Here is a 27,444-nt window from a genome sequence, read left to right as displayed (position 1 = left end):
GCTCCACCGTTCGATCTGGATGGACGGACGGAGATGATCGGGCCAGCGCCGCAGCCCAGGCGGGATAGGGCGTGGGGCCAAATTCCCGGCCCAGGCCCAGGTTGCGGCCTAGGCACGGGGGAGCACGCGCCACGCGGCTGGGCCGCGGGCAGCTGGGCCAGGAGAGCTCGAGCGCGCGCGTGAAGCAGGCCATGGGCCGCATTCGCTGGGCCGCGCGCACTGTTGCTGGATCGGGCCGAAATGGCCAAACAAATAGTACAGTCACAGTTTTTTATTTTCTTATTTTCCAGAAAACAATTTGAATTGAATTTTTATGATAATTTTCTGTACAAAATTTATCCAACGATATTTTTTGTTCAGTAAATAGTAAAGTTGCTTCTGGAAAATAGGAAAATGATTATTGAATGTTAATGTTTTCCGCTGCATATTTAAAGATGTAATTTTCATTATTAAATTCGAACCAACGGGAGAATTTAATTTTGAAAATGGATATGTTTTAAATTGATTATAATATTGTTGTTATTCTGACCAACGTTGATTAATGGCAATATTATAATGTTTTTGTCATACATTAATTCTATTTCTGCTCAACGGTGATGTAGAATTAGTGTAGAAAACAATTATATGTTTTAATTTTGACCAACGTTAAACTAAGGCATGCAATTGTTGTTGCTATTTTTTGTGTTCTCACACTATTTGAATTGTGTTTTCAGGAGGATACAACTTGATGAGTTGTATCAAAGAGATCCCCACTCTAAAAGGTGATAACTATATTGAGTGGAAGAAAAAGATAGACCTGGCTTTCATCCTCGCTGAGGTGGACTGGGTTGTCACCACACCATGCCCCAGAGAACCTGTGGCACCGGTAAGGGAGACAGATGAGACTGATGCTGCATGGCAGAACAGAGAGCGGGATTTTGCTCCCGTAAAGATGTCCTATGACCTTGAGCATAGGAAATAGGTCACTGCCAACAAGAAGTGTTTGGCAGTGATAAAGAACACGATTGAGCCTGCTATTGTGGGCTCAATTTCAGACTGTGACACGGTCACAGAGTACCTAGAAAGAATAAAGAGTTAGTTCACTGGCTCTTCAAAGACATATGCAACCCAGCTGATCAAGCAGCTGGTCACAGAAAGATACTCTGGTGGCGACAGTGGCATTAGAGAGCACATACTGAGAATGAGCAATTTGGCATCTAAGCTCAAACCAATGAATTCGGCACTCAAGGATGAATTTCTTATTCATTTGATTTTTGCTTCTTTGCCCAAAGAATTTGACACCTTTGTTGTTAATTACAACATACAGCCTGAAAAATGGGATTTAGAAAAGCTCATAGCCATGTGTGTGCAGGAGGAGGAAAGAATAAAAGTTTCACAGGGTGGTACTGTCAACTACCTAAAAGATAAGAAAAAGAACTATAATAACAACTCTTCCTCCAAGTCATCTGGAAAGGGTCCCATGCAATAGTCTCAGAACAAGCAATTCCCAGTGGAAAAAGATCAGTGTCTCCATTGTAAGAAGACGGGATATTATAAGAAGAATTATCCCGATTTCCTAAAGATGATAATGAAAAATAAAGGTGAGAACATTATTACATTCGTAAATGAATCCTTGTATGTAAAGTTTTCAAAATCTACTTGGTGGATTGATTCAGGTGCAACTATTCATGTTGCTAATTCATTACAGGGATTCCGTTCGATGAGAACTTTGCAAAGAAGCGAAAGTTTCATTAAAGTCGCAAATGGAGTACAAGCAGATGTTGAGGCTGTTGGAGATCTTCCTCTAGAGCTTCCAGATGGCTTCATACTTTTTCTTAGAGATGTTCTTTATGTACTTTCTTTGCAAAGAAACTTGATTAGTGTATCAAAATTGGACCATGATGGTTATGATTGCCATTTTGGAAATGGCAAATGTCAGATATTGTTTAATAATAAATGTGTTGGTCTTGCCTTCCGACAAGACGAGCTTTATTTGTTATCACTTCGTGAAAATGTGAATTCCGTATGTGATGTGAATGAGAATGTATCCTCATCGAACAATGCAAACAGAAAATGAAAGAGAGCTCACGATGCGTTGTTGAAATTATGGCACTGTCGTTTAGGCCATATTTCGAGGGGGAGAATAGAAAGACTAGTTAAGAATAATATTCTTCCTCCATTAGAGCTCTCAAATTTAGAACAATGTAGAGATTGCATAAAAGGAAAGTATGTAAAGAAAATTAAGAAAGATGCCAAACGAAGCGCATGAATTCTACAGATTATTCACACAGACATATGTGGTCCTTTTCCTATGAAAAGTGTGGATGGTTATGATTTATTCATAACATTCACAGACGATTACTCTCGCTTTGGCTATATTTATCCAATTAAAGAAAGAACAGAAGCGTTGGATAAATTCAAAATATTTAAAGCAGAAGTTGAAAATCAACATGATTTAAAGATTAAGATAGTCAGGTCTGACCGTGGGGGAGAGTACTACGGTCGGCATACCCCATATGGACAAGTTCCTGGACCTTTTGCAAGGTTCTTATAGGAGAATGGTATAGTCGCACAGTATTCAACACCGGGCGAACCTCAGCAGAATGGAGTAGCTGAAAGGCGTAACCGTACCCTAATGGATATGGTACGTAGTATGATAAGTTACTCCACTTTACCGATGAGTCTGTGGATGGAGGCGTTAAAAACCGCCATTCATATTCTCAATAGAGTACCAAGTAAGTCGGTGCCCAAAACACCGTATGAGTTGTGGACAGGAAGAGTACCCTCACTTAACCACTTGCGTGTGTGGGGGAGCCCTGCTGAGGCTAAAGTTTTTAACCCAAACATTGGGAAGCTAGATCCCAAAACAGTGAGTTGCCATTTCATTAGCTACCGAGAAAAGTCAAAAGGTTTTTGTTTCTACTATCCTAACAGACATACAAAGTTTGTGGAAACGAGACACGCTGTCTTCCTAGAGGATGAAATGATTAGGGGGAGCATGGTAGCTCGAGAAATTGACCTTGAAGAGAAGCGGGTGTATGCACCCACTCCAATAATTCATGAGCCATTTTTCTCACTACCTGCTATTGCTGCACCGACAGTACAAGACACTGTGGTGCCAGCACCTGTTGTTATCCCGCCTGTGACAACAATGAATGATGATGAGGAACCTGTCCCTCAGGATCCTATAGAACCTATTGCCACACATGAGGGGGAGCAACAACAGCCTCAAACAGAAAATGTGCCAAATGAGGAGGCCCCTAGAAGGTCTCAAAGAGTTAGAAAATCAGCTATTCCTGCTGATTATGAAGTGTACAACACTAAAGAATTTCAAATGGAGGATGATCCCACCTCATTTGAAGAAGCCATGAAAAGTGATCATTCATCAAAGTGGCTTGAGGCCATGGAAGATGAGATGAGATCAATGAATGCAAATAAAGTTTGGGATTTGGAGATAATTCCTAAAGGAGCCAAAACAGTAGGCTGTAAATGGGTCTACAAAACAAAACTTGACTCTCAAGGGAATATAGAGAGATATAAAGCCCGACTTGTGGCAAAAGGCTTTACACAAAGAGAAGGGATTGATTACAATGAGACCTTTTCTCCAGTCTCATGTAAGGATTCCTTCAGAATCATAATGGCATTAGTGGCACATTACAATTTGGAATTACATCAGATGGATGTAAAGACGGCATTTCTCAACGGAGACTTAGAGGAAAATGTTTACATGGCACAACCGAAAGGTTTTGTCATGGAAGGAAAAGAACGTTTGGGATGCCGCCTAAAGAAATCCATTTATGGATTAAAACAAGCTTCAAGACAGTGGTACTTGAAGTTTGATCAGACAATAAAGAATTTTGGGTTTAAAGATAATGTTGAGGACAATTGTGTCTACGCAAAGTTTAAGAATGGGAAGTTTATCTTCCTTGTCCTGTATGTGGATGATATCTTACTTGCTAGTAGTGATGTCAGTCTACTACTGGAGACAAAGAAGTTTTTGTCCTCAAAATTTGATATGAAAGATCTTGGTGAAACTTCGTTCGTTCTAGGGATCGAGATTCATCGAGATAGAAGAAAAGGGGTATTAGGACTGTCACAAAAGGCATACATAGAAAAAGTCTTAAAGAAATTCAGTATGCACAAATGTAGTCCCTCACCTGCTCCTATAGTCAAGGGCGACAGATATGGGGATTTTCAATGCCCCAGGAACCAATATGAGATCGATCAAATGAAAGTGGTTCCATATGCTTCAGCTGTCGGAAGCTTGCAATATGCTCAAGTGTGTACGTGCCCTGACTTGGCATTTGTTACCGGGTTACTTGGCAGATTCTAGAGCAATCCTAGAATAGAACACTGGAAATTGGTAAAGAAAGTCTTGCGTTATTTGCAAGGAACGAAAGGCCTCATGATGACGTATAGAAGATCTGATTCACTCCATATAGTGGGATATTCAGATTCTGATTATGCGGGAGATAATAGAAAATACACGTCTGGATTGTGTTCACTCTCGCAGGGGGAGCTATTTCATGGAAAAGCTCAAAGCAAACGTCACTACATCGTCCACAATGTATGCCGAGTTTGTAGCGTGTTATGAGGCAACGGGGCAGGTGAACTGGTTAAAGAAGTTCATACCCGGTTTGAAGGTGGTTGACGACATCAATAGACCACTGAAGTTATACTGCGATAATAATCCAGCAGTACAGTATGCTCACAACAATAGGTCAAGTGGTGCTGCCAAACACATTGACATAAAGTATTATGTTGTGAAGGATAAAGTCCGGGATCAAATGATAAGTCTTGAGCATATAAGTACCGAAAAGATGCTCGCGGATCCGCTTACAAAAGGCTTACCACCCAACGTGTTCAGAGAACATGTAGCCGGCATGGGTTTAAGGGAAAGCCTACGATTCCTGGACTATAAAGGGCCCAAAAGTTAAAGTAACCATTTCAGATCAGAGACGTGCATTGTAGCTGTTAAATCTATCGGCGATTGACCGTGACGATGAAACATGCTCTATGCATCATCTATGAAGAAATGAGTAAGGATAAAAGGATTGAAGTTTAAAGTTGAAAGATGAAAGTAATAGTGAGATCAAGGGGGAGAATGTTAGATTGATCTCCCAACCAATAAGCCCAACGGCCTATTGGGCCTTGGTCACGCGCCCTGATCAGGGGCGCCCAACCCTACATGGTTGGTGGGCCCCCGTCGCACTACGCTATATAAAGAGGTGGGGGGCCGGCGGCTCGAGGTACGAGGTTCACCGTGAGCCGCAAACCCCACCGACAAACCCTAGACCGATCTAAGAGGGCGTGCAGCCAGCGACGGGAAGCTTCGCTGACTTCGCCGTCGTCACTGCTACGTCGTCCGTCTGCACTGCATCGACGTCCGGGCAACCTCTACTCCACCCGTCGCTGCCCGTGTGCTGCCTCCATCACCGAAGCTGAGATGGCCAGCTGAACCGCGACTCCCTCCGAGGGCTCAGGTTCAACACCAGCACCCTTACCCTATCTCCCTCTCGGTGTAGTGTCATCCGCCTAGATCTACCCTAGTCGATCCACAGAACCCTAACAGAGCTAAGATTTAAAACTTGGGTATTTCCACTTCCACATAATTTTTTTCTTCCAATCCATAGGTTTAAAATATAACTCAGAGTAGTATAATTACCGATAATTGAAGTCACAAAAATAATTAAATAACAAATTATTCAGCTAATCAGCTTTAAGATATGCATGAAACAAATTAATAAGTAATAAAGAGAACTTACAAAATATTATAATATTGCTTTAATCTTGTGATTCTTCATGGTTTGGAAGCGATTGGGTGATGTCTTTGTCCTTAACTTGTAGAGAGAACTCCCGCTCAATAAATGTAACCAAGCAATCATTCAAGTATTGATCCCCAATCTTATTTCTCAATTTGTTCTTGACATAATTCATGACAGAAAATACTCTTTCAATACTTATAGCTGCTACCGGAAGCACTAGCACCAATTTGAGAAGCCTATAAACAACTTTATGTTTTTCATGTTTTTTTGTTTCAACAAGTTTAATGGAAAGCTCAGCAAGACTTCTCACATTTCTAAACCTTTCATCATTGCGCATGTCAGTAATGTACAAATTGAGTTGAGCGGGAAGATGGAGCAACTCTAAGCTTGAGAAATCATTACGATAAAATCTAGCAAGCTTAACCAATTTGTCTTTGTCAAAAGCAGCAAATGAATCGATAGGACTAAATGAAGCCATGCAAATAAGCAATTCTGTGTTTACCTCATCAAACCTTTCATTAAGCTCCAGAAGCTGCCTATCAATGACACTCAAGAACATGTCAACACGGAAACGATGGAGATTCTTAATCTTGATAAAGAACCTCCTATCTCTTCCAATAGGCTTGTAGAATGTGTCCATATAAGGTATTTTGATTTTATTCTTGACACAAAATGAGTCCACTTCTTTAAGTAAATCCTCCCACCCAACATCCTCCCGCCCAGCGTACATTTGCATCTTGGTCAAAGAAATGGGTTCTACTGCATTGACAATATCTTGATTCAAGTCCGCCGTGAACCCTAGTATTGTTTGCATCAAGTGTGCCATGAAAACAAACTCATATGAATTAAATATTGTCAGCATTGTTTGTGCATGTGAACACTCAGTTTTTTGAGAGCGATCATTGCCAACCATTATGAGAACTTTCCGAATTGAAGGATACAAAGCTACAAGATGCATAACAGTTTTACAGTGAGATCCCCAACGACTATCTTCAGGCCTCCCCAAACCTATTTCTTGATTCAAACCTTTTTCCAGTTTCAATGTTACCCAATTCTAGAGCTTCTACAGTTCTCTAAGCCTGTGCTACTCGAAGCATTTGTATCTTCTTTCAAGAATTCCCAATTAGGTTCAATAGAAATCTAACTTGATCAAAGAACCAAACACAGTCTGGGTTTTCCTTAGCAAATGCCACAAGGGTTAATTGAAGTTGATGTGCAAAGCAATGAAGTCCTAGTTGGACTGGACAGCTCAAAGTCGAAGATCCTGGGGCCTCAGTCCTCACTTGTAGCCCAGCCCCCCGCCCGCTGTCCCCCCGCCGGCCAGCCACCCGCGGCCCCGCCTGCCGCCCGCCGGTGTCTACAGCCCGCGCGGCCAGCCGCGCCGTGCGCCCGTGCCTGGTGCCGGTGTGCCGTGCCGATTCGCCGCTGCGGCGCTACCCACCGTCGATTCGTTCGCCTAGGGTTCGCCGGTTTCAGAGTTTCAAACGGGAGGGGACAGGGGAGGCGGACAAGGTGGCAGCGCAGGGGCTCTCGGTCTCGGGATTTCGATTTCCCGTGCTGCCGGTCAGCTGGAGAACTGGTGAAGGGGTGCCGCGGTGGAAATTGGAATGGAGATCCAGAGAGGCCTCATGGGCCGTGCTGCGAGGTGGAGTTTAGGAGATAGGTTGTTTGTTAGGCCATGTTGGGCCAAAATAGCGAAAATATCATAGAAATACACCATTATACATTTATATATATATGAATATACACACATATATACTAAAACTTGTACAAAAAAAAGTTGGGTATTCCCGGGAATACCCAGGAATACCATTAAATCCGCCCATGACCCACAGCACCTACGAGACGACGCTGTCAGAGTAGCGAGCAGCTAGCCCTCTGCCCCTCTCCAGTGATATCGTAGCAGCTCGATCGGCGTCGTGCAAGTGCGTGCGCATGGCGGCTTCCTCTCGCATCTCGTCTCCGGCGTGGATGTTATTAGCCGCGCACTGCGCTCTCCTGCTCGCCCTGGCTGGAGCCGCCCGTGGCCACTCTCCGAGTGCCAGCGCGGCGCTGAGCTCCGCGTTCTACGACGAGTCGTGCCCCGGCGCCCCCGTCCGTCGCGTCATCCAGGACGCGCGCGTCTCCGACCCGCGCATCCCGGCCAGTCTCATCCGCCTCCACTTCCATGACTGCTTCGTCAACGTACGTGAGCTGATCACATCAATAGTGTTCGTGTAGAATGTTACGCATGTACGCGCCCGGCACACCTAGATGACTTGCATCATCTGACATATGATTGAACGTCTAATAATGTTGGCTCTCAGGGTTGCGATGGCTCCCTTCTTCTGGACGACGATCTCCCGGCGATCCAGACGGAGAAGCACGTGCCAGCGAACAACAACTCGGCGCGCGGCTTCCCGGTGGTCGACGGCATCAAGCGCGCGCTGGAGGAAGCCTGCCCGGGCATCGTCTCCTGCGCTGATATCCTTGCCCTCGCAGCCGAGATCTCCGTTGAACTGATCGTAAGCGTCTCCGATCCCTCTATATCCTCTTGCATTGAAACTATACCTCTAGCTTCTCGCCTAAACTCAACTGAGGCCTTGTTTAGATTGAGGTTAGGAATTAGTATTGGGCACTGTAGCACTTTCGTTTGTATTTGACAATTATTGTTCAATCATGGCCTAACTATGCTCAAAAGATTCGTCTCGTAATTTACAATCAAATTGTGTAATTAATTATTTTTTTATCTACATTTAATACTCCATATATCCTAAAATTTGATGTGATGGAGAAAGAGTGAAAAAACTTACGATCTAAGCCAGACGAAAAGAATCGTGCACGGACGAACTGGGCGCAGGCTGGAGGACCACGCTGGAGGGTGCTTCTTGGCCGCCGAGACGGCACGACGACCAACGTCCAAAGCGCTAACAACCTTCCCAGCCCTTTCGACTCCCTTGCCAAGCTCCAGGAGAAGTTCGGAAACGTCAACATGGACAACGCTGATCTCGTCGCCCTCCAAGGTAACTACATACATACTGAATAATTCATAGTACATTTCAGCAATATATAATTTGTACGTACAGTTCAAACTTGCCAAGTTTTCACACGGCGTGTGCACACTGATGATATGAATAACAAATTTCTACTGCAGGAGCGCACTAGTCCAGTGCCAGTTCACGCGTCACAACTGTTCGGCGGGGCAACCACAGGGTGCACTAGAGAACCTGGACCAAGTTACACGCACCGTGTTTGACAACAAGTATTATGGCAACCTCTTGCACAGTCAAGCGCAGCTGCCGTCCGACCAGGTCATGCTATCTGACCCTACGGCGCCGACAACCACTGCACCCGTTGTTCACCGGTTCGCGAGCAACCAAAAGGATTTCTTCACGAACTTTGTGGCATCCATGATTAAGATGGGCACCATCACCCCGCTGAAAGGATGGAGAGATCAGAAAGAACTGCCGGAGGGTCAATGGCAAAGGCTATTGATGAAGACTCTCATTCAATTTGATTGATTTTTTAACCTGTTTTTATTATGATGTTTGCGTAAATCATTCTTGTGCATTCTTTGAAATTGTGAGAATTGTATTTACCCTTTTTCCCGTTGTTGGGAAGCAAATGCGAAAGGTATCTTTACACCACTTGTATATGCGTTTCTAAAAACGTATAATTTCTATGCTGTCAATAACGTCATATGTGTACAAGAGTTTCTCTCGACTTTAATTTAATTGGTCTCTCTTAGACCGGCAATAAACACTATCACAAAAACGATTATAGAAGGCAACCTCTCTGATTAATATATAGAGGAGAACACATCTAGAGTTTGTCTGTGTAAATGGCTAGGAAACATTCCAACAAATGCACGCCTCTAAATATCTTTTAAAGTGGCAAACGTCCTAAGGTAATCGCCTCTAAAATCACTATGAACAAAGGTGGCCATTTTAAACGTCCATCTCTAAATATCGATTTTTAGACGTAGACATCTTAAGATGTCTGTCTCTAAAAATAGTTTTATCAAAAAACAATTCATAACTTTTTTCATATGAACTCGGATAAAGACAATTAAGTATCAAACATAGGGCTAACTTTTTATTTTGTATATTTCCCTTTTTTTACCTATTATGATGTTTTTTTTAGAATTACCTATTATGATGTTGGCGCAAATCATTCTCGTGTCATTCTTTGAAATTGTGAGAATGTATGTATTATTAGATCGTTGGAAGCTCTAAGTTTGATCATTGCAAACGCTAATGGCTGCCCGGCTGGGCCGGGGCAGCGCCACCACGGCAGCAGTTTTGTGGCCCCTAGCCCACTAGGCGCTGGCCCGCTGGCCCTGCCACGCGTCCATGCCTGCCCCTCCAAATCGCACCAACGGCAACGGATGTTTACTCTTCACCTGCACTTCTAATCGCGTGTAAAAAAAATCTTGGACTAGGCTGTCGTCCCGCTCTATAAAGCGAGCCGAGTGGAAAGATTCTGAAACCCTAGCTGAGCACCGCAGAGGAAGGCGTCTTCGTACTCGCCTCTCTCTGCGACCCAATGCTTTTTACCCCTCCTCCCATTTCCCGCCGCCGCTCCACCCTACCGACGGCACCATGAGGGAGTGCATCTCGATCCACATCGGCTAGGCCGGTATCCAGGTTGGAAACGCGTGCTGGGAGCTTTACTGCCTCGAGCATGGCATTCAGGTACGGATCCGTTCATTTCCCCTTCTGTTCTTGCTCTGTAGCTGTGGATATGTGTTGGATCTCTGTGTTCTTGGGGGTTTTGTGCTCCAGATTTGGTGGATCTGAGTGGTGGGGGCAAATTATATTTAAAATGAGTTGTACTTTGTGCGGATCTGATAACTGCAAAAGTTCTGTTCGCGTAATTGTTGTTCATCTTGGTTGGTTCGTCGTATCCTTCGTTAGATCGGAACAATGTAGCTCTTTATTTGAAAGGCACAGTTCCTTTGGTTCGATTTATTTATATTGTATTATATAGATCTCCTAGTTTGGATCAGTTAATTTTAGTTACGTTGGCCATGTATTTGTTCGTAACTGTTCTATTCACATTTCTAGATTGATTTACATTAGATCTGTTAATACCGCAACATAAATTTGAACTGTATGGAACGAGTCAGTTAGGTTGTCTTAATTTAAGATTTGCCTCAAATCTGTTTGATTTGGGCTGGATCTAGTCGTTTATAGGATTATGTAGGCAGTCATGGTTTCAAGTATGTGTGTAAAATGTTAGCAATATATGATTGATCAACAGAAGACAGGATGCTTGAAGCTAATGTGATCTAATAATTTTGTCTACCTGTTGGCTTACCTTGTCATTCAGTTCTGCCATTTGTCCACGTTTTGGTTGCACATCATGCATAAACAGATCTAATAGCAGTAGAATGTATACTTTTGAGTGTGCCCTGTCTGGATGTTCTTCATGATTGTTCATATAATTTGTTTCTGAATGTGTTGTTGTGACATTAGCTTGTTTCTGATCTGTTGCAAATTTGTTGTAAATTTCTACTTCTAGATTCCTGCAGTTGAATTGTTATTGTGGTTTCCATACCTAAGTACCTAACTCTGTTCTGTATGTTCGATTCAGGCTGATGGTCAGATGCCCAGTGATAAGACCGTTGGAGGAGGTGATGATGCTTTCAACACCTTCTTCAGTGAGACTGGTGCTGGGAAGCATGTCCCCCGTGCCGTGTTTGTTGATCTCGAGCCCACTGTGATTGATGAGGTGAGGACTGGCACTTACCGCCAGCTCTTCCACCCTGAGCAACTCATCAGTGGCAAGGAGGATGCTGCCAACAACTTTGCCCGTGGTCACTATACCAGTAAGTAATATGATCTTCAAGGGCATTATCCAGTTGTGCATTCTATAATGAACATTTGACTTAACTTCGATGGTTGCTTGTCTTGCAGTTGGCAAGGAGATTGTTGACCTGTGCCTTGACCGCATCAGGAAGCTTGCTGACAACTGCACTGGTCTCCAGGGTTTCCTTGTCTTCAATGCAGTTGGTGGAGGAACTGGCTCTGGCCTTGGTTCTCTCCTCCTTGAGCGTCTGTCTGTTGACTATGGCAAGAAGTCCAAGCTTGGGTTCACTGTGTACCCTTCTCCTCAGGTGTCCACCTCGGTGGTTGAGCCATACAACAGCGTCCTGTCCACCCACTCACTCCTTGAGCACACTGATGTTGTCGTGCTGCTTGACAATGAGGCAATCTATGACATCTGCCGCCGCTCCCTTGACATTGAGCGACCAACCTACACCAACCTCAACAGGCTTGTGTCTCAGGTACGTATCTTTTAGGGGGTGGTTTGATCCTATGGGCTAACAATTAGCCATGGGTTTTGGATGCCAAACAGAAGTGCTAAACATGGACTAATTATGGGCTAATAAAAGCTAATGGGTGGTTAGAGCTCATTAGCTCTTACCAGCCCATGTTTATCCCATTATGACAAGATGGGCTAATTTTTAGCCCTGGGATCTAAACACTCCCTTAATCCATTATCATTGTGTTGTCTTGAAACTGGAGCATCTGAGCCTGTCTCCAAAACTAATTGTGTTCCTGTTACACTATTCTGCTGCAGGTCATCTCATCTTTGACTGCCTCCCTGAGGTTTGATGGCGCTCTGAACGTTGATGTGAATGAGTTCCAGACCAACCTGGTGCCATACCCGAGGATCCACTTCATGCTTTCATCCTATGCCCCAGTGATCTCTGCTGAGAAGGCCTACCATGAGCAGCTGTCCGTGGCTGAAATCACCAACAGCGCCTTTGAACCATCTTCCATGATGGCCAAGTGTGACCCCGCCATGGCAAGTACATGGCCTGCTGCCTCATGTACTGTGGAGATGTGGTGCCCAAGGATGTGAATGCTGCTGTGGCCACCATCAAGACAAAGCGCACCATCTAGTTTGTGGACTGGTGCCCGACTGGGTTCAAGTGTGGCATCAACTACCAGCCCCCTAGTGTGGTGCCTGGTGGCGACCTGGCCAAGGTACAGCGTGCTGTGTGCATGATATCCAACTCCACCAGCGTGGTGGAGGTGTTCTCACACATTGATCACAAGTTCGACCTTATGTACGCCAAGCGAGCCTTTGTTCACTGGTACGTGGGTGAGGGCATGGAGGAGGGTGAGTTCTCTGAGGCCCGTGAGGACCTGACTGCGCTTGAGAAGGATTATGAGGAGGTTGGTGCTGAGTTTGACGAGGGTGAGGACGGGGACGACGGTGATGAGTACTAGACTATTGGTGCTGCTGCTTTTGGCCCGTCTGATGCTATTATCCTGTGAGCTTTGTGATCTACCATGCTATGTGTTGGTTTGAACTATCTGTCGATTGTGTGTGATCTACAACACCTGATGTTGTAAGACTTGAATGTTAAATTTCCTGCTTTGCTACTGGGTTATTATGAGCGTTGTTATGGTCTGAAAAATGTTAGCTTGTGGTACCTCATTTTTTTTACTGTGGTCTTTCTTGTCTTCAGTTTGGTCACATAGGTGAATGTTTGTCTCCGGTCGAATGGACCTTGGGGATGCTTTATGCTAGCGTAGAACAGCTGCTAGCTGCTGCTGCTTCTGGTCTGCAAGCTTATTGCCTGCATGGTTACTCGGTGGGTAGTAGTGCTTGGTACTACTACTTTTTCTAAATATAAGTTGATCTGGCTTTGCTATCTAAGTTACTCCCTACATCCCAAAATTATGAGATATTTTAGCTTTTCAAAATTCTAGATATCCCAAATTATAAGATATTTTGAGCTTTTCTAGATACATTATTTTTGTGTATCTAGATGTACGCTATGTCTAGACGCATGTATCTAACAATATCATTATAATTTGGAATTGAGGGAGTATTACTTTGTGGCTTTCCTATATAAGTTATTAATTTAATTACTTCGTTGATCTGACTTTTCTAGATGCACCTAGATATTCATTATGACTATATATATAGTAACAATTTGAAATGGAGAGTACGCACGCTGAGATCTAGTAGTGCAATTATTTTGTGGCTTGCCTACAAGTTATCTCGCTTTTCTAGATGCACCTAAATGTTCATTATGACTAGATACATAGTAACAATTCAGATCAGAAGTAATCCATGTTCGTTTGAATTTATCAGTCATGGTACATTGTTTTTCTCTCACAATAAATTAGCGAACAGTACTTTTTAGCCTGACTTTTTAGCGAAACGAACATGGCCATGCTGGGTGAGATTTAGTAGTGCAGCTCTACTTTTTTTTTTAAATACAAGCTATCTAAGTAATTTTAGCATCAAATAATTTGCCTCTCACTAATTAGCTGGTTCATTTGACACAATTTTTTTTAAAAAAAATAGGCATGCATGTCATTGATTTTCGCTACAATTTACATGAACTATTTTGGGCAATAAAGTGTGTGAAAGGTATGCATTATGGATAGGAAATGAAGGAAATCATCCATACATGTCACTGGGCATCCAGAATAACTTATAATTTAGAATAATTTTTAAACCTTCGATACCTTTATTTTTAGAATGCAGGCCGAATAGAGTAGAAAAAACCAAGTTGGCAATATATAATGTAGTGGATGCAGGTTACATCTTAGGCTTTTATTTATGTAAATATAATCGTACCTATAAAACAGCGTGCGTTTACCTATCCAGCAGGCGGATGAGAATACCCATTCTCTGTCCAGTTGGTCCTTGTCAATTGAACTATTACTTGCGAACAAGCCGATGGCTCAGTAGTGGGGTTTGCTCAATGGAACACCAAGGCCTAGGTTTGCTCGACACAGATTTTCGCACCAGAGTTTTTCCTCATTTTCTTCGATGTTTTAAAGTGGTCAAGGTGCCGTGTCCGTCACATTTGGAATTTGATGATCCAGATACCTCTCAGCTATGTGTGTTAAAATATCGTGTCCATCACACTTAGAGTCTGATGATCTTCTTTAGGTATAGGTGTGGTAGACCTTGCATATGTACAATGTGTGTGCGTGTGATGTGAGTTTGGGTGTAAATTCAGATACTATAATTTATACATGAAGTATTGAGGCACTAAAAAAGTTGAACTAATACTTGCTTGCATAGTTGCGTTTACCTATCCAACGGGCTTATGTGAATTTCTCTCTCCAGTTGGTCCTTGTCAATTGAAGTACCTGCTTTGAGCAGCGCTTGAGTGGATCTTTGTGGCAAACGTGTTTGAGGAATGTATTCCCGATTTCGAATTTCCGGTTCTCTTCCATTGAAGATGCTTTAATGTAATTATGTCTAGAACTAGTTTGAAGTTGCTGGGGCCTATTATACCCTGTCCTTTTCCCCATTTGTATTATTATGGTTCAACATTTTTACCTTGGCGCTCTCTCTCATTAACAAATTAAATTGATAACCATGACAAATAGATTGTTTGCACTTGGCTTTTCAAAAAATGTTGGGTAAGCCAATGTTTAAAAGTTCACAATAGGTCTCACAAAATTATTGCTCTGAGTTTACTACTCCAAAACGTTGTTAAGCTTTGCAAATTGTTGTTGAGGTCTTTCTCCGATAATGCAAGTCTTTCACCTAGTGCAAATTGTTCGCCCGAGGTCTACCTCTAGTATTGCACTATATTATACTACTATTAGGTCACCTAAATGTAACTTTAGGGTCCTTAAAAATGTTTGCCTATTGTAAAATTACAGAGTATTAAGGTTTTTCAGAAGAAGCAATGTTAGGTCATTTAAATGGAATCATCTCTCTCATAATATTGTCGCAAAAGATCCTGAAGAGTGTTTTCTATATCTATTTTGTGCTTAGCTTCATAAAGTATTGGAAAAAGTTTAGATTACTTCTTTTAAGTTTGGTCAATGTCCAGATAAACCTCTAAACAAACGTTTGGTTCGATTTACACCCCTTAACTATTTCAGTTGGTTCAGTTTACCCCTTAACTATTTTAGCCGTTAGTTGGGCGATCTGTCCACCTTACCCGACCGACGGTCACATGGGTAGCTAGGACGCTCGAACGATGGAGGCGGGCGCGTCAAACCTGCCGCCCAGTGTCGATCGTGATCGAGTCAGTTGGCTTTGTATCTAGCAGAGGCGCATGAATGTACCCGCCGGATGTACCTCCCCCAACTAATTAGGAGAATCAGTCAAGAAGTTAATATGTAGTCGTGGTGAGAATGAGAATATCCACGCAGATGATGATGTAAAGCATGCATTCTTCAAACACTATCTTGATGTCGTTGACTATAACAAAAAATAATCAGTACCTTGACGGTGCAATTACCGTCCGGGAAATTGAAAATACTGTCAGGCAAATGCAAATCCAATTTTCCTGACGGTACACCGTCAAGGAATAACTGTCAGGGCTAGCTCAACAGGGAAATTAAAAAACGTCAAGGTAATTGTATTTACCCTGACGGTTTATGCAATAACCGTTCAAAAAAAAATTCGAACCGTCGGGGAATTTTAAGTTTGCAGTGGTGACATCCTATTATTAGATACTTCAGATCATGTACATCTGGTCAAAAAGACAGCCACACACTTGGCAGCAGGTGTGGTGCTCACGAGCCGTGGAAGTGCAGATGACTTGCCTCCCCGTTGGCATGGCTACACACAAGAAAGTGGGACCCGACTCATCTTGTATATAATACAGTACTTCTTGTGTATATGCATGTGCATATATATACGCTGAATCATGCGGAACTGATCACGGATCATTAAATTTGCTGGCCGGGGACGGCACCGCCGGCTTACGATTTGTCCAATTCTCGTGTGCTTCGTAAACGCATCCCTCGGGGCCTCCACCCTTCGCCACGGCCACTTGATCGGCCAATTGCTAGCGCGGAGAACGCGAGGAGGGGAGATTGCCGAGGCTATCACCTTGTTGCAGGCGGAGGCGCCGGTCGAAGAAGGATTCACGGGGTCACGGCCCACGGCTTCTCTCCCCTCCGCGCGGTGATCGTGATCCCCTCCGTCACACCTGTCTCGTCTTGGCCTCTCCTCTCGGTTCTCACGTGCAAACCTAGGCGCCGGCGCCGGCGCCGGCGTGCTCCTTGAGCGCGAGTGCACGGCCAAGCGAGGGACCGGCGGGCGGTGGCGCTGACGAATCGAGCCGGCAGGCGGACAGCGGAAGGCGGCGCCGTCCTTGTGTGGGGCAGGACAGCACACGGTGCCCGTGCTTGGCGTACGGGGCAACAGAGGCGGGAGGAGGGATAACGGGGGAGTGCGGCAGGCCGGCAGTGGCCACATCACGCAGCATGCCGGGCGCCGGCAAGGCAGCAACGAATCCTGGCAGCACCACCCAGCAGGTTAGTTGCAAAATCCCCACGGCATTTTCCCATTACACGCCCCAAATCGCATCTCTAATTCAATTGCACAAATTGTTTCACTTTACTAGAATTTGTAGAATTATATGATAAGGATGACCTAGATTGCATCCCTAGTTTTTGTATTTTGCATATTGCATCCCTAACTTTTGCTAAGTGTCCAACTTGTAGTGTAGGCTGTGACATTCACATGCTAGCATCGGTAAACTCATAAAGATATGAGAGGTGAGGTTAAACCGAAGGGTCATTAGTTAGGTATTTTGATTTTCACTTGCATTCATTTTATGCTTTACTTCTGTTATCTGTCAAAACATGACTCACTGTGGGTGATTTAGGGGCTTAAATGTTGGCCCTAGCTAGGCATGAGAATTTACTAGCTCTGCCACTGGTTCTATGGCCTCTATATGTATGACACCTAGCTTCTGTCGTGCCTTTTATATATTCTCCTTCCATTTTGGATCATCATCTTCAGAGTATTGATCAAGGGGCTTGACACCAACTATTGTTTTGTTAACAAGAATTTACCAAATCTATGACCTAGATTCATTTGATGGACCAACCAGCGGACATATTTATTGTTGCAAATGTCAATGTCCTACTTCTCTTGACTGTTTGTTTGTTTATATGCAGCCTTTTGCTTCAAGAGCTTGCTAATACTACTTGATGATGCTTATTCAGGAGTGAATCCCATAATAGAGATATGGGTTCCCTCACTGATATTGGAGTTTCTGCGGGACTAAACATACTATCTGCAGTGGGTTTCCTTCTTGCATTTGCTGTTCTCAGGATACAGCCTATTAACGATCGGGTATACTTTCCAAAATGGTACCTCAAAGGGACAAGAAGCAGCCCAAGGCAATTGGGAACTGTTTTCTCGAAGTTTGTGAATGCAGATTTGTCAACATATATCCGGTTTCTAAACTGGATGCCTGCAGCACTGAAAATGCCAGAACCTGAACTTATTGAGCATGCGGGACTAGACTCTGCGGTATATGTCCGCATTTATCTTCTTGGGTGAGCATGATATTCGTCTTTCTCAATTTTCACATTGCATGATTGTTTTTAGTTTAATTTCTTTAAAGTTAAAAAATAATTATTTAGACTGCCAGCATGATGTTAGAACATGATCATTTGACTTGTTGGAACATATATATACACTGGAAAATCAATATATTTATAGCATTAGTACATTATATTTCCTGATGCTGAATTATGTTCTTCATTTGCAGTTTGAAAATATTTGTGCCAATTGCGCTGCTAGCATTTGCTGTTCTAGTTCCTGTCAATTGGACTAGTGGAACATTGGAAAATGAAAAGGGACTAAGTTATGACGAAATTGACAAGCTTTCAATATCAAATCTTGGAAAAGGTTCAAAAAGGTGTGAACTAATTCTACTACTTGCTTATGATATGTGCTGTTTAGTGTATCTTGCAATGCTAGAATTGAGCATGCCTCCTTTTTATCGAGATAGTTTTGTGCTGCATGATACACTCCATTTCGATTGGGCTTGTTCTAACCTATCATTTTCAGATATCTTATATCCATTTTCTCAGTCTTGTTGGAGATTAGCATAGAGTTTTAATTAGAACACAAAAAGATTGACTGCAATTGTAAGATTATGATCAAAAGAAACACAATCATTTCTGATATCTTCAAATTTTTTTCAAGCTTCTGTGCATTTATGTAGTTGAGTATTGACATATTCTTTCATTTCTCCTATTACTTCACATAGTCAGATAAATTTTCTATTTTTTGTCTTTTTGAGTGAAGAGATATATCTACTGAATTCTTGAACTATTTTCATAGGTTTTGGGCACACATAGCGATGTCCTATGTGTTTACATTTTGGACGTGCTTTGTGTTGTATCACGAGTATAAGGTTGTGACAACGATGAGATTGCGCTTCCTTGCTAATCAAAATCGTCGACCTGATCAATACACAGTAAATGTTCTATCCTTACAATTTCAGTAAACGTGTCAGTTTTACTATATTTATTTGTTAAGTCTGCGTCCTATTCAATGAAAACATTATTTATTTCTGAAAACTTGTTGAACTGTAAAATTTCCTAATTGCCACTCCTAAGTCCTGACCCTTTTCTTATTTATTTAGGTTCTTGTGCGAAATGTACCTCCAGACCCAGATGAATCAGTTAGTGAGCACGTTGAGCACTTCTTTGCTGTGAATCACCGTGATCATTACCTTAGTCACCAGGTTCTAACTTTCATTTGATTATGTGTACTGTAGTACTGTCATGATGATTTATATGATCAGGCAATTAGAAAATAAATAAATAAATAAATAAATAATTGTTTATATTTCGATTTCTTCTTTGATTGTACTTCTTAACTCTTCAACTCATGCAGAAAGAGTTGCTTCTTTTCGTATCTTGTTCTTTTTTGAATGAGAGATCACATGTCCATTCCAGTTCAAATTTTGCTTCTAGAGTAACTTTATAAATCTGGTCAACAGATTGTATACAATGCAAACCACCTTTCTGGCTTGGTTGAGAAGAAAAAAGGACTGCAAAATTGGTTAATCTACTATGAAAACAAGCATGCTAAAAACACTGCAAAAAGGCCAAAAATAAAGGTACAACTTCTCTATTTCAGACATTCTCTTGCACTGAATGGCTTTTTTTTTTCTCTTGCACTGAACGACTTTTGCCATCTAAAATGCTATTTCAATGGATTCATAAAAGATTGCAAGTGGTATGACTCCAGTAAATTTCTTACAGACAGGACTGTGGGGTCTTTGGGGACAAAGAGTGGATGCTATAGAATACCACCAAAAAGAAATTGAGGATTTATGTAAACAGGTATACTAAAGCAACAATCACCTCTTCATCAGTTGATACTATCGTCAGACTGTCAGGAACCCTCCTTGCTTCCTTCAATTCTACAACCAATTTACTTGATACCATTTATACAACATTTTCACATGCATTGCAGGAGGACGAGGAGAGGCAAAAGGTGATCACTGATCCAAACTATATCATGCCAGCAGCATTTGTGTCTTTCAAAACACAGTGGGGGGCTGCGGTTTGTGCTCAAACACAGCAGACAAGTAATCCGACCGTGTGGTTAACTGAGTGGGCTCCAGAACCTCGTGATGTTTTCTGGGCTAATCTCGCAATCCCTTTTGTTGAGCTCTCAGTTAGGAGGCTTATTGTAGCTGTTGCCTTCTTCTTTCTGACCTTTTTCTTCATGATACCAATTGCTATTGTCCAATCCTTGGCAAACCTAGAAGAGATCGAGAAGGTGCTTCCTTTCTTGAAACCTATAATAGAAAGGTGAGTGTTAATATTTGTTAGTTTACGGTTAAGTATCATGAAAAAGCATTTTTGGCATGCTATTTTACAAGTAGGTTTCATTTAATCCTACCATCTTGCAACTTAACTATTGTCACGCTGACTTCCAGTGACTCATCAATTTGGTGTCCAAGGGGCTTGTTTTTGCCACAATAGTGGGCACATTTTAAAATAAGATGGTCAATGCTTGAAATTTATTAGTAGGCATCGGTTTAAAGAGCTTCAGAGCTTTAGCAGAGCCTCTTATGTAGATTTTGTGATTTTAATACATCCTTGCTAAATCATTTGACTCAATGCCTGTTAGGGTAGCTTTTGCGTCTACATAGTTAGCTTTGGCTACCACTTCTTGGAAGCAGATTGGACCTAACCTTATTAGCATAATAAGTTATTAAGTTATAATCACATTCTACCTTTAGTTGCAAATATGGTATCTTGAATTATTGAATGATGCAATTATGTTCGCTTGAAGAAAATATTGTTTGTCGATTTACAAAAGTGCATTACTGGTTGCAGTTACCAAGATTTTCCTTGGAATGCATAATACATAAAATCCAACACCTTTTTGTATGGTAAATTGTTTGCAAGGTAATTGTTGTCTAATGGATCTAAATTCTATCGTGCAATGTCATGCAGAAATTCCCTTCAGGCAGTTATCCAAGGCTTCTTGCCAGGAATCGTATTGAAAATCTTTCTTATAGTTCTCCCAACAATTCTAATGGCCATGAGCAAGATTGAAGGACACACATCGCTCTCTGGATTGGACAGGAAAACAGCAATGAAGTACTACATTTTCCTTTTCGTAAATGTGTTCTTGGGGAGTGTAATAACTGGAACAGCATTCCAACAACTAGACAACTTCATCCATCAGTCTGCTAATAAGTACGCAGAATTAAAATATCATTTCTTGCATTATGATAGTTTTGGTCAAATTTGCTATCTACCTAACAAATGCATTATCTTATTCTATGTCATTTTCACTTGTGTCACCTCAAGAATTCCAGAGGTTATTGGAGAGTCCATTCCTATGAAGGCAACATTTTTCATGACATACATAATGGTTGATGGCTGGTCTGGTATAGCTGCTGAAGTTCTTCGGTTGAAGGCATTAGTCATATTCCATATAAAGAATGCTTTCTTGGTCAGAACGGAGCACGACCGTGAGCAGGCCATGGATCCTGGAAGCCTGGATTTTTACAACTCAGAACCACGATTACAGCTGTATTTTCTGCTTGGTCTTGTATATGCAGTTGTCACACCAATGCTTCTTCCCTTCATCATTGTGTTCTTCAGCCTTGCATATCTTGTTTTCAGACATCAGGTACTACTCTGTTTGAGTTTAAATCACCATTATGTTTGTTGGAATCCTATTCACATTCCATAAAAAACAGCAACTTTGTGTTCAAAAAAAAAAAAACAGCAACTTTTGATTACAACTTTGCCAACATTTCATTTGATACTTCAAGTACCATACTCTATTATCGATCTTCTCTAACATGGGTCCCTAATATACTTTTTTCCCTATTTTGCAAGATAATTAACGTATATAGTCAGCACTACGAAAGTGGTGCACAATTCTGGCCAGATGTGCACATGCGACTAATCATAGCACTGATAGTATCACAAATCCTCCTACTGGGACTGCTGAGTACACAGGAAGCAGAGAAGTCCACTGTTGCCCTTCTCCCACTTCCTGTCCTCTCCATTTGGTTCCACTATGTTTGCAAGGGCCGGTTTGAGCCAGCGTTTGTGAAGTTTCCCTTGCAGGTAAGACCAAAAAACGAGCTCACAAATATATTTGAATAAAGTGTCATAATGAATCAATGTTAAGCTATAATAGCATGGAAAGCATACAAAAATGGGACCTATTCTGACATAAGCTGCCATACGCTTCTATTTGGCAGGATGCTATGGTAAAGGACACATTGGAACGGGCGCATGATCCGACTTTAAATTTGAGAGAGTACCTAAAGGGTGCTTATGTGCATCCAGTCTTCCAGAAAAATGATATATATAAGGTTGTCGCCATGGACGAGGAAGAGAAGAACCCCATCGTTGTGACAAAGCGGCAGTCTCGCATGAACACACCAGGGGGAAGCAAATTCAATTCCAGTTCTGGTGGTACTAATGAAGGGGAATTCAGTCGGGTGCCTCCTACCTAAAGCCTGATTCTTTCATGAGCAAATATAATTTTTTAGCCCAGTAATCTTGTAAATATTTGGAGAAAATGGAAATACAAAAGGAGGCAGTAGGATAGTGAAACAGGCTGTATTATATATGATCTACAATTTGTCAATTCATTAGTTCATCAGGACAATTTGAGCAATTAAGAACTGTAACTTCATCCAAAGTTGACGTAAGTCTTCCCCTGACTTTAGTAACAATTCTGATGCTGGAATAACACTGAAAATATTCAGATGCTTTCAAACTTGAGCACCTATTACAGGACCATACGTCAGTTTTGTTCAAAGATCCAATCAATCAGAAAAACAAATTTACATTTATTTTTTGTTTCTTTGTAAATTTAATACTCCTATATTCCTTGAAGAAAAGGTGCAAAAGTCAGAAACAAAAACCGACGAAAGGATTAGTAATTCTGGGTATCAATCCTGCGGGTGCCGTGCAAAGTTAAAAAAAGTGAAACGTCTGGGCCGGACATGGGCTACGCTGCGCATGGCCCAGGTGCCCCCCCCCCCCCCCCCCCCCCCCCCAATTGTATCCATCCCTTCTTGTCCCGTCGGCCCGATTGCAACTCTTCTCTGTTGTGGTTTCCTTCCTTGGGGAATTCGATTCGACTGCTTCGTGTCAGCCTTGGCCGCCGGCGAGCACCGTCGACGTGAGCAAACAAGGGATCGCTGGATTCGGCCAAAGCTCAGAGGAACACCTCCGGCTCTTACTCTATTAATTTAGATAATTGTCGATAAGTTCTTACAACGCACAGTTTTGAATTATAAGGCATACAACCACCTGACCATCGGGCCCACACGTCATAGTCTAGCTATTACATAAATATGAGATACTGCCTTCTATTCTTGAATACGTCTTCTCTTCTTGCCGCCTTCAGTTCTGGGGTGTGACAGCTCCCCCCCGCTGAAGAACCGGCTTGCCCCCAAGCCGGAGTGTCTGGAAACCGCTGCTTGACAACGTAGTAGTCCTCCCAAGTTGCTGAAGCCTCTGGCCACCCTGTCCAAGACAATAGAACTTGAGGAATCACAGTGTTACCTTTTTTTTTTTTTAGGGTTAAGTCCAATATACACCCTCCAACTTGCAGCAAAGTTCGGATTTCAACCTCAAACTTCAAAACCGGACAACTTTGGTCCTCCAACTCTCGAAAAAGTTCAACTGGCAACCTTTTGGACGGTTTTGCGGGTGAACAGTAACTTTTGATATTTTCGGGAGCGCCAAAATTTTATATTATTTTTTCGAGCATCTTAACGTCCTCAAATGAAAAAACTCAAAACTACAAAGTTGTAGATCTCATCGAGGTCTACAATTTACATATAAAAATTATCTTCATCCAACAACGTATTGAAGGGTTTTTTATTTTTTGAAATTTAAGTCTCATCACGCGATAAAATATGGTGCTGAAATTTTATATTATTTTTTGAGTATCTTACTGTCATCAAATGAAAAAAATCAAAACTACAAAGTTGTAGATCTCAACGAGGTCTACAATTTACATATAAAAATTATCTTCATCCGACATCGTATTTAAGGGTTTTCTATTTTTTGAAATTTGAGTCCCATCACGCGTGAAACAATTTTGTCGCGTGATGAGACTCAAATTTAAAAAAATAGAAAACCCTTCAATACTATGTCGGATGAAGATAATTTTTATATATAAATTGTAGACCTCGATGAGATCTACAACTTTGTAGTTTTGAGTTTTTTCATTTAAGGACAGTAAGATGCTCGAAAAAATAATATAAAATTTCAGCACCATATTTTATCGCGTGATGAGACTCAAATTTCAAAAAATAGAAAACCCTTCAATACGATGTCGGATGAAGATAATTTTTATATATAAATTATAGACCTCGATGAGATCTACAACTTTGTAGTTTTGAGTTTTTTCATTTGAGGACGTTAAGATGCTCGAAAAAATAATATAAAATCTCGGCGCTTCCGAAAATATCAAAGTTACTGTTCATCCGTACAACCGATCAGAAGGTTGAAAGTTGAAATTTTTCGAGAGTTGGAGGGCCAAAGTTGTCCGGTTTTGAAGTTTGAGGTTGAAATCCGAACTTTGCTGCAAGTTGGAGGGTGTAAATTGGACTTAACCCTTTTTTTTACCAAACGTCGATCAAGGATACGCTCAGGCTGTGTTTCACTTGCTTGCAGATCAGTGGTCACAGGTAGCGTAGAGAACACCGGAGTATGATCAGGATGAAATGGCTTCAGTTGTGAAATATGAAAAACCGGGTGAATGTTGCTATCTAACGGCAACTCCAGTTTGTATGCCACCTTATGGACCAAAGAACTTGTGGGTAAGTTTAGGATACGGTCTGCTTGCTACCGATGATTGGGTAATACCGCTGCAGACGTAGAAGCACCTGATCACCGACTTCAAACTGCCTGTCAGATTGTTATCTGTCAGCTTGCACTTTCATTCGATTTTATGCTTGCTCTAGGCGTTGCTTGAGTGCCTGACAGTGCTGCTCAATGACTTGTGCCACTGTAGGGGATGTCTCGGTAGTGACTGTTGGACAGGCTCTCAGATTTGGATCATATCTATATAGTGCTTTGAATGGAGAGCACCCTAGAGAGCTATGGAAAGATGAATTATACCACAATTGTGCTAAGGGAAGCCATGATTTCCAATTCTTTGGGGAGTCATGCACTGAACACCTCAAAAACATCTCAAGACACTGATTATTTGACCATTAGACTGTGGATGATATGCTGTTGAGAAATTGAGGTTAACTTTGTACAGCTTGAACTGTTGCTTCCAAAATTGGCTAACAAAGGTAGTATCTCTGTCAGTCACTATGAATGGTGGCAGGCCATGCAGCTTAACAATGTTGTCTAGAAACAACTGAGCTATTGTGATGGCAGTATAGGGATGTTTGACTGGTAGGAAGTGAACAAATTTGGTGAACCTGTCAACTACCACCAAAATCACTGAGTAGACTTCTGATTTGGGGAGTCCTTTAATGAAATCCATGGATAGATCCTTTCATACTCCACTAGGTATAGGCAGTGGCTAGAGTAAGCCTGCTGGATGGATGTTACTGTGTTTGGCTTGCTGGAATGTGGAGCATTGCTTAATATAACTGTCCACATCCTTCTTCATTCCTTTCCAATGAAAGTGCCTCTTAAGTCTGTGATAGGTTGCATCCACCCCTGAGTGACCTCCAATGGCACTTGCATGAAAAGCTGTGATAAGTTTGGTCTGCAAAGCTGAGTTATGTGCAATCCAAATGAGATTGTTCTTTCTAATCAATCCTTGATCCAAGCTAAATTCTTTGGCATTAGGATTAACAATTGCTAACTTTGAGAAGTTGCTGTGCTTTTGGATCAGTCATGTATGAGTTGAGCACCTTTTGAACCCACTGAGGCTGCACTACAAAAACTGCCTACAAGGTATACATGTGTGCTATTCTTGACAAAGCATCAGCTGCTAAATTTTCTTTAACAGGTTTATACACAATTTTGAATTTCAAGTCCATAAGTCTGGTCATTGCTTTCCTCTGCAAATCAGAGTGCAGATACTACTCATTCAAGTATGGCAGAGATTTGTGATCTGTCAAAATTATGAATTCCTGCAATTGAAGATAGGGTCTCCACTTTTCCACTGCCATTATCAGAGCCAGGAATTCCTTCTAATATATAGATAAATTCTTGTGCCTTGGACCCAATGCCTTGGTTAGATATGCAATAGGTTGGCCTTTTTGCATGAGGACATCTCCAATTCCCTCTGCACAAACATCAGTTTCCACTGTAAACTGTAGTTTGAAGTTGGGTAAAGCAAGTACTGGAGTTTTTGTCATTGCTGGTTTGAGCTTGTCAAAAGCTTGCTGTGCTTTAGCAGACCACTGGAATTGCTTCAGTTTTGAGGATGTTTGTAAGTGGCTTTGCTAGCAGTGCATACTTACTGACAAGCTTCCTATAATATCCTGTGAGTCCCAGAAATCCTCTGAGCTCAGTCATTGAAGGTGTAGGCTAGTTGAGCATATCATCAATTTTGGTTGGGTTTGTTGCCACACCTTTATCAGATATAATGTGCCCCAGATACTCTAGAATGGACTGAGCAAATGTGCATTTGGACCTTTTGAGATAAAACTGATTTTGCCTAAGTGTTTCCAGCACTTGTTGCACATGTTGTAGATGATCAGTCCAAGAATCACTGTATATGAGTATATCATCAAAAACACTAGCACAAACTGCCTAAGAAATGGTTGAAGAACTTGATTCATAATATAGTAGAAGGTGGCAGGTGCATTGGTGAGGCCAAAAGGCATTACCTTGAACTGGAATGTCTTTGATGAGTCTTAAAAGCAGTTTTGTGCTCATCTGTTGGTAACATACTGATTTGGTGATACCCAGATTTCATGTCCAACTTTGTGAAAAATTTGGAGCCAGCTAGTTCATCTAGAATGTCTTCAATGATAGGCATAGGAAATCTATTTTTGATGGTCATGTCATTTAGTTTCCTATAATCAACACATAATCTCCTATTGCCATCCTTTTTCTTTACTAGTAAAACAGGAAATGCAAAAGGGCTGTGACTATGAGTAATCATACCAGTTTCCAGCAGGTGCTTAACTTGCTTTTCAATCTCATTTTTGTGCTGTGGAGAATAGTGGTAGGGTCTGGAGTTTACAGGTACTGACCCTGGATGGAGAGGGATAGCATGGTCATAACTCCTTGGAGGAGGTAGTTGTTGTGGGTCCTGAAAAACATCAGCATAGAGATCCAACAACAGCTTCAGATCTTCCCAAATACTTGGGGCAGGTGTTGCATTTGCTTGACCAGGTGAAACTTGATCCACAATCACATAAGCCCAGATATCATTGCCTTGAGAAGACTTGTATAATTGAGTGGCAGAAACTGGAGTAACTTGATCAGGAGTATTGGTAAAACTGTTAGAATAATCTACTGCTTCCTTGTGTGAACACATAGCAAGGGAAGACGGC

General features: G+C 41.9%; 1 protein-coding gene and 3 pseudogenes across 1 annotated transcript; all 4 read left to right on the top strand.

Moving 5' to 3' along the window:
* Positions 1-191: 191 nt before the first annotated feature.
* On the top strand, positions 192-7,400 carry LOC136510966 (uncharacterized; annotated as a pseudogene).
* Positions 7,401-7,679: 279 nt separating this feature from the next.
* Positions 7,680-9,218, top strand: LOC136514193 (peroxidase 2-like; annotated as a pseudogene).
* A 1,106-nt stretch (positions 9,219-10,324) lies between these two features.
* LOC136512646 (tubulin alpha-1 chain-like) lies at positions 10,325-12,964 on the top strand (annotated as a pseudogene).
* A 3,448-nt stretch (positions 12,965-16,412) lies between these two features.
* LOC136512427 (CSC1-like protein At4g02900) lies at positions 16,413-22,694 on the top strand. Its single transcript, XM_066506389.1, has 12 exons — positions 16,413-16,984; positions 17,633-18,016; positions 18,232-18,381; positions 18,810-18,945; positions 19,114-19,215; positions 19,474-19,593; positions 19,739-19,819; positions 19,953-20,293; positions 20,945-21,190; positions 21,305-21,629; positions 21,842-22,075; positions 22,213-22,694. Exons 2-12 carry the CDS (start codon positions 17,703-17,705, stop codon positions 22,468-22,470), a joined length of 2,307 nt encoding a protein of 768 aa, XP_066362486.1. The 5' UTR covers positions 16,413-16,984; positions 17,633-17,702; the 3' UTR covers positions 22,471-22,694.
* The last annotated feature ends 4,750 nt before the right edge of the window (positions 22,695-27,444 follow it).

Source organism: Miscanthus floridulus, chromosome 16, assembly GCF_019320115.1.
Source record: "Miscanthus floridulus cultivar M001 chromosome 16, ASM1932011v1, whole genome shotgun sequence".
Classification (NCBI taxonomy): domain Eukaryota; kingdom Viridiplantae; phylum Streptophyta; class Magnoliopsida; order Poales; family Poaceae; genus Miscanthus; species Miscanthus floridulus.
This window is presented reverse-complemented; position numbering and strand designations above follow the sequence as displayed.

Excerpts from the sequence above, each read along its gene's own strand:
- LOC136512427 (XM_066506389.1), top strand. The coding sequence starts at position 17,703 with ATGGGTTCCCTCACTGATATTGGAGTTTCTGCGGGACTAAACATACTA. Across the intron at positions 18,382-18,809 it reads CTTGGAAAAGGTTCAAAAAG|GTTTTGGGCACACATAGCGA; the intron begins GTGTGAACTAAT and ends CTATTTTCATAG. Across the intron at positions 19,594-19,738 it reads CAAAAAGGCCAAAAATAAAG|ACAGGACTGTGGGGTCTTTG; the intron begins GTACAACTTCTC and ends AATTTCTTACAG.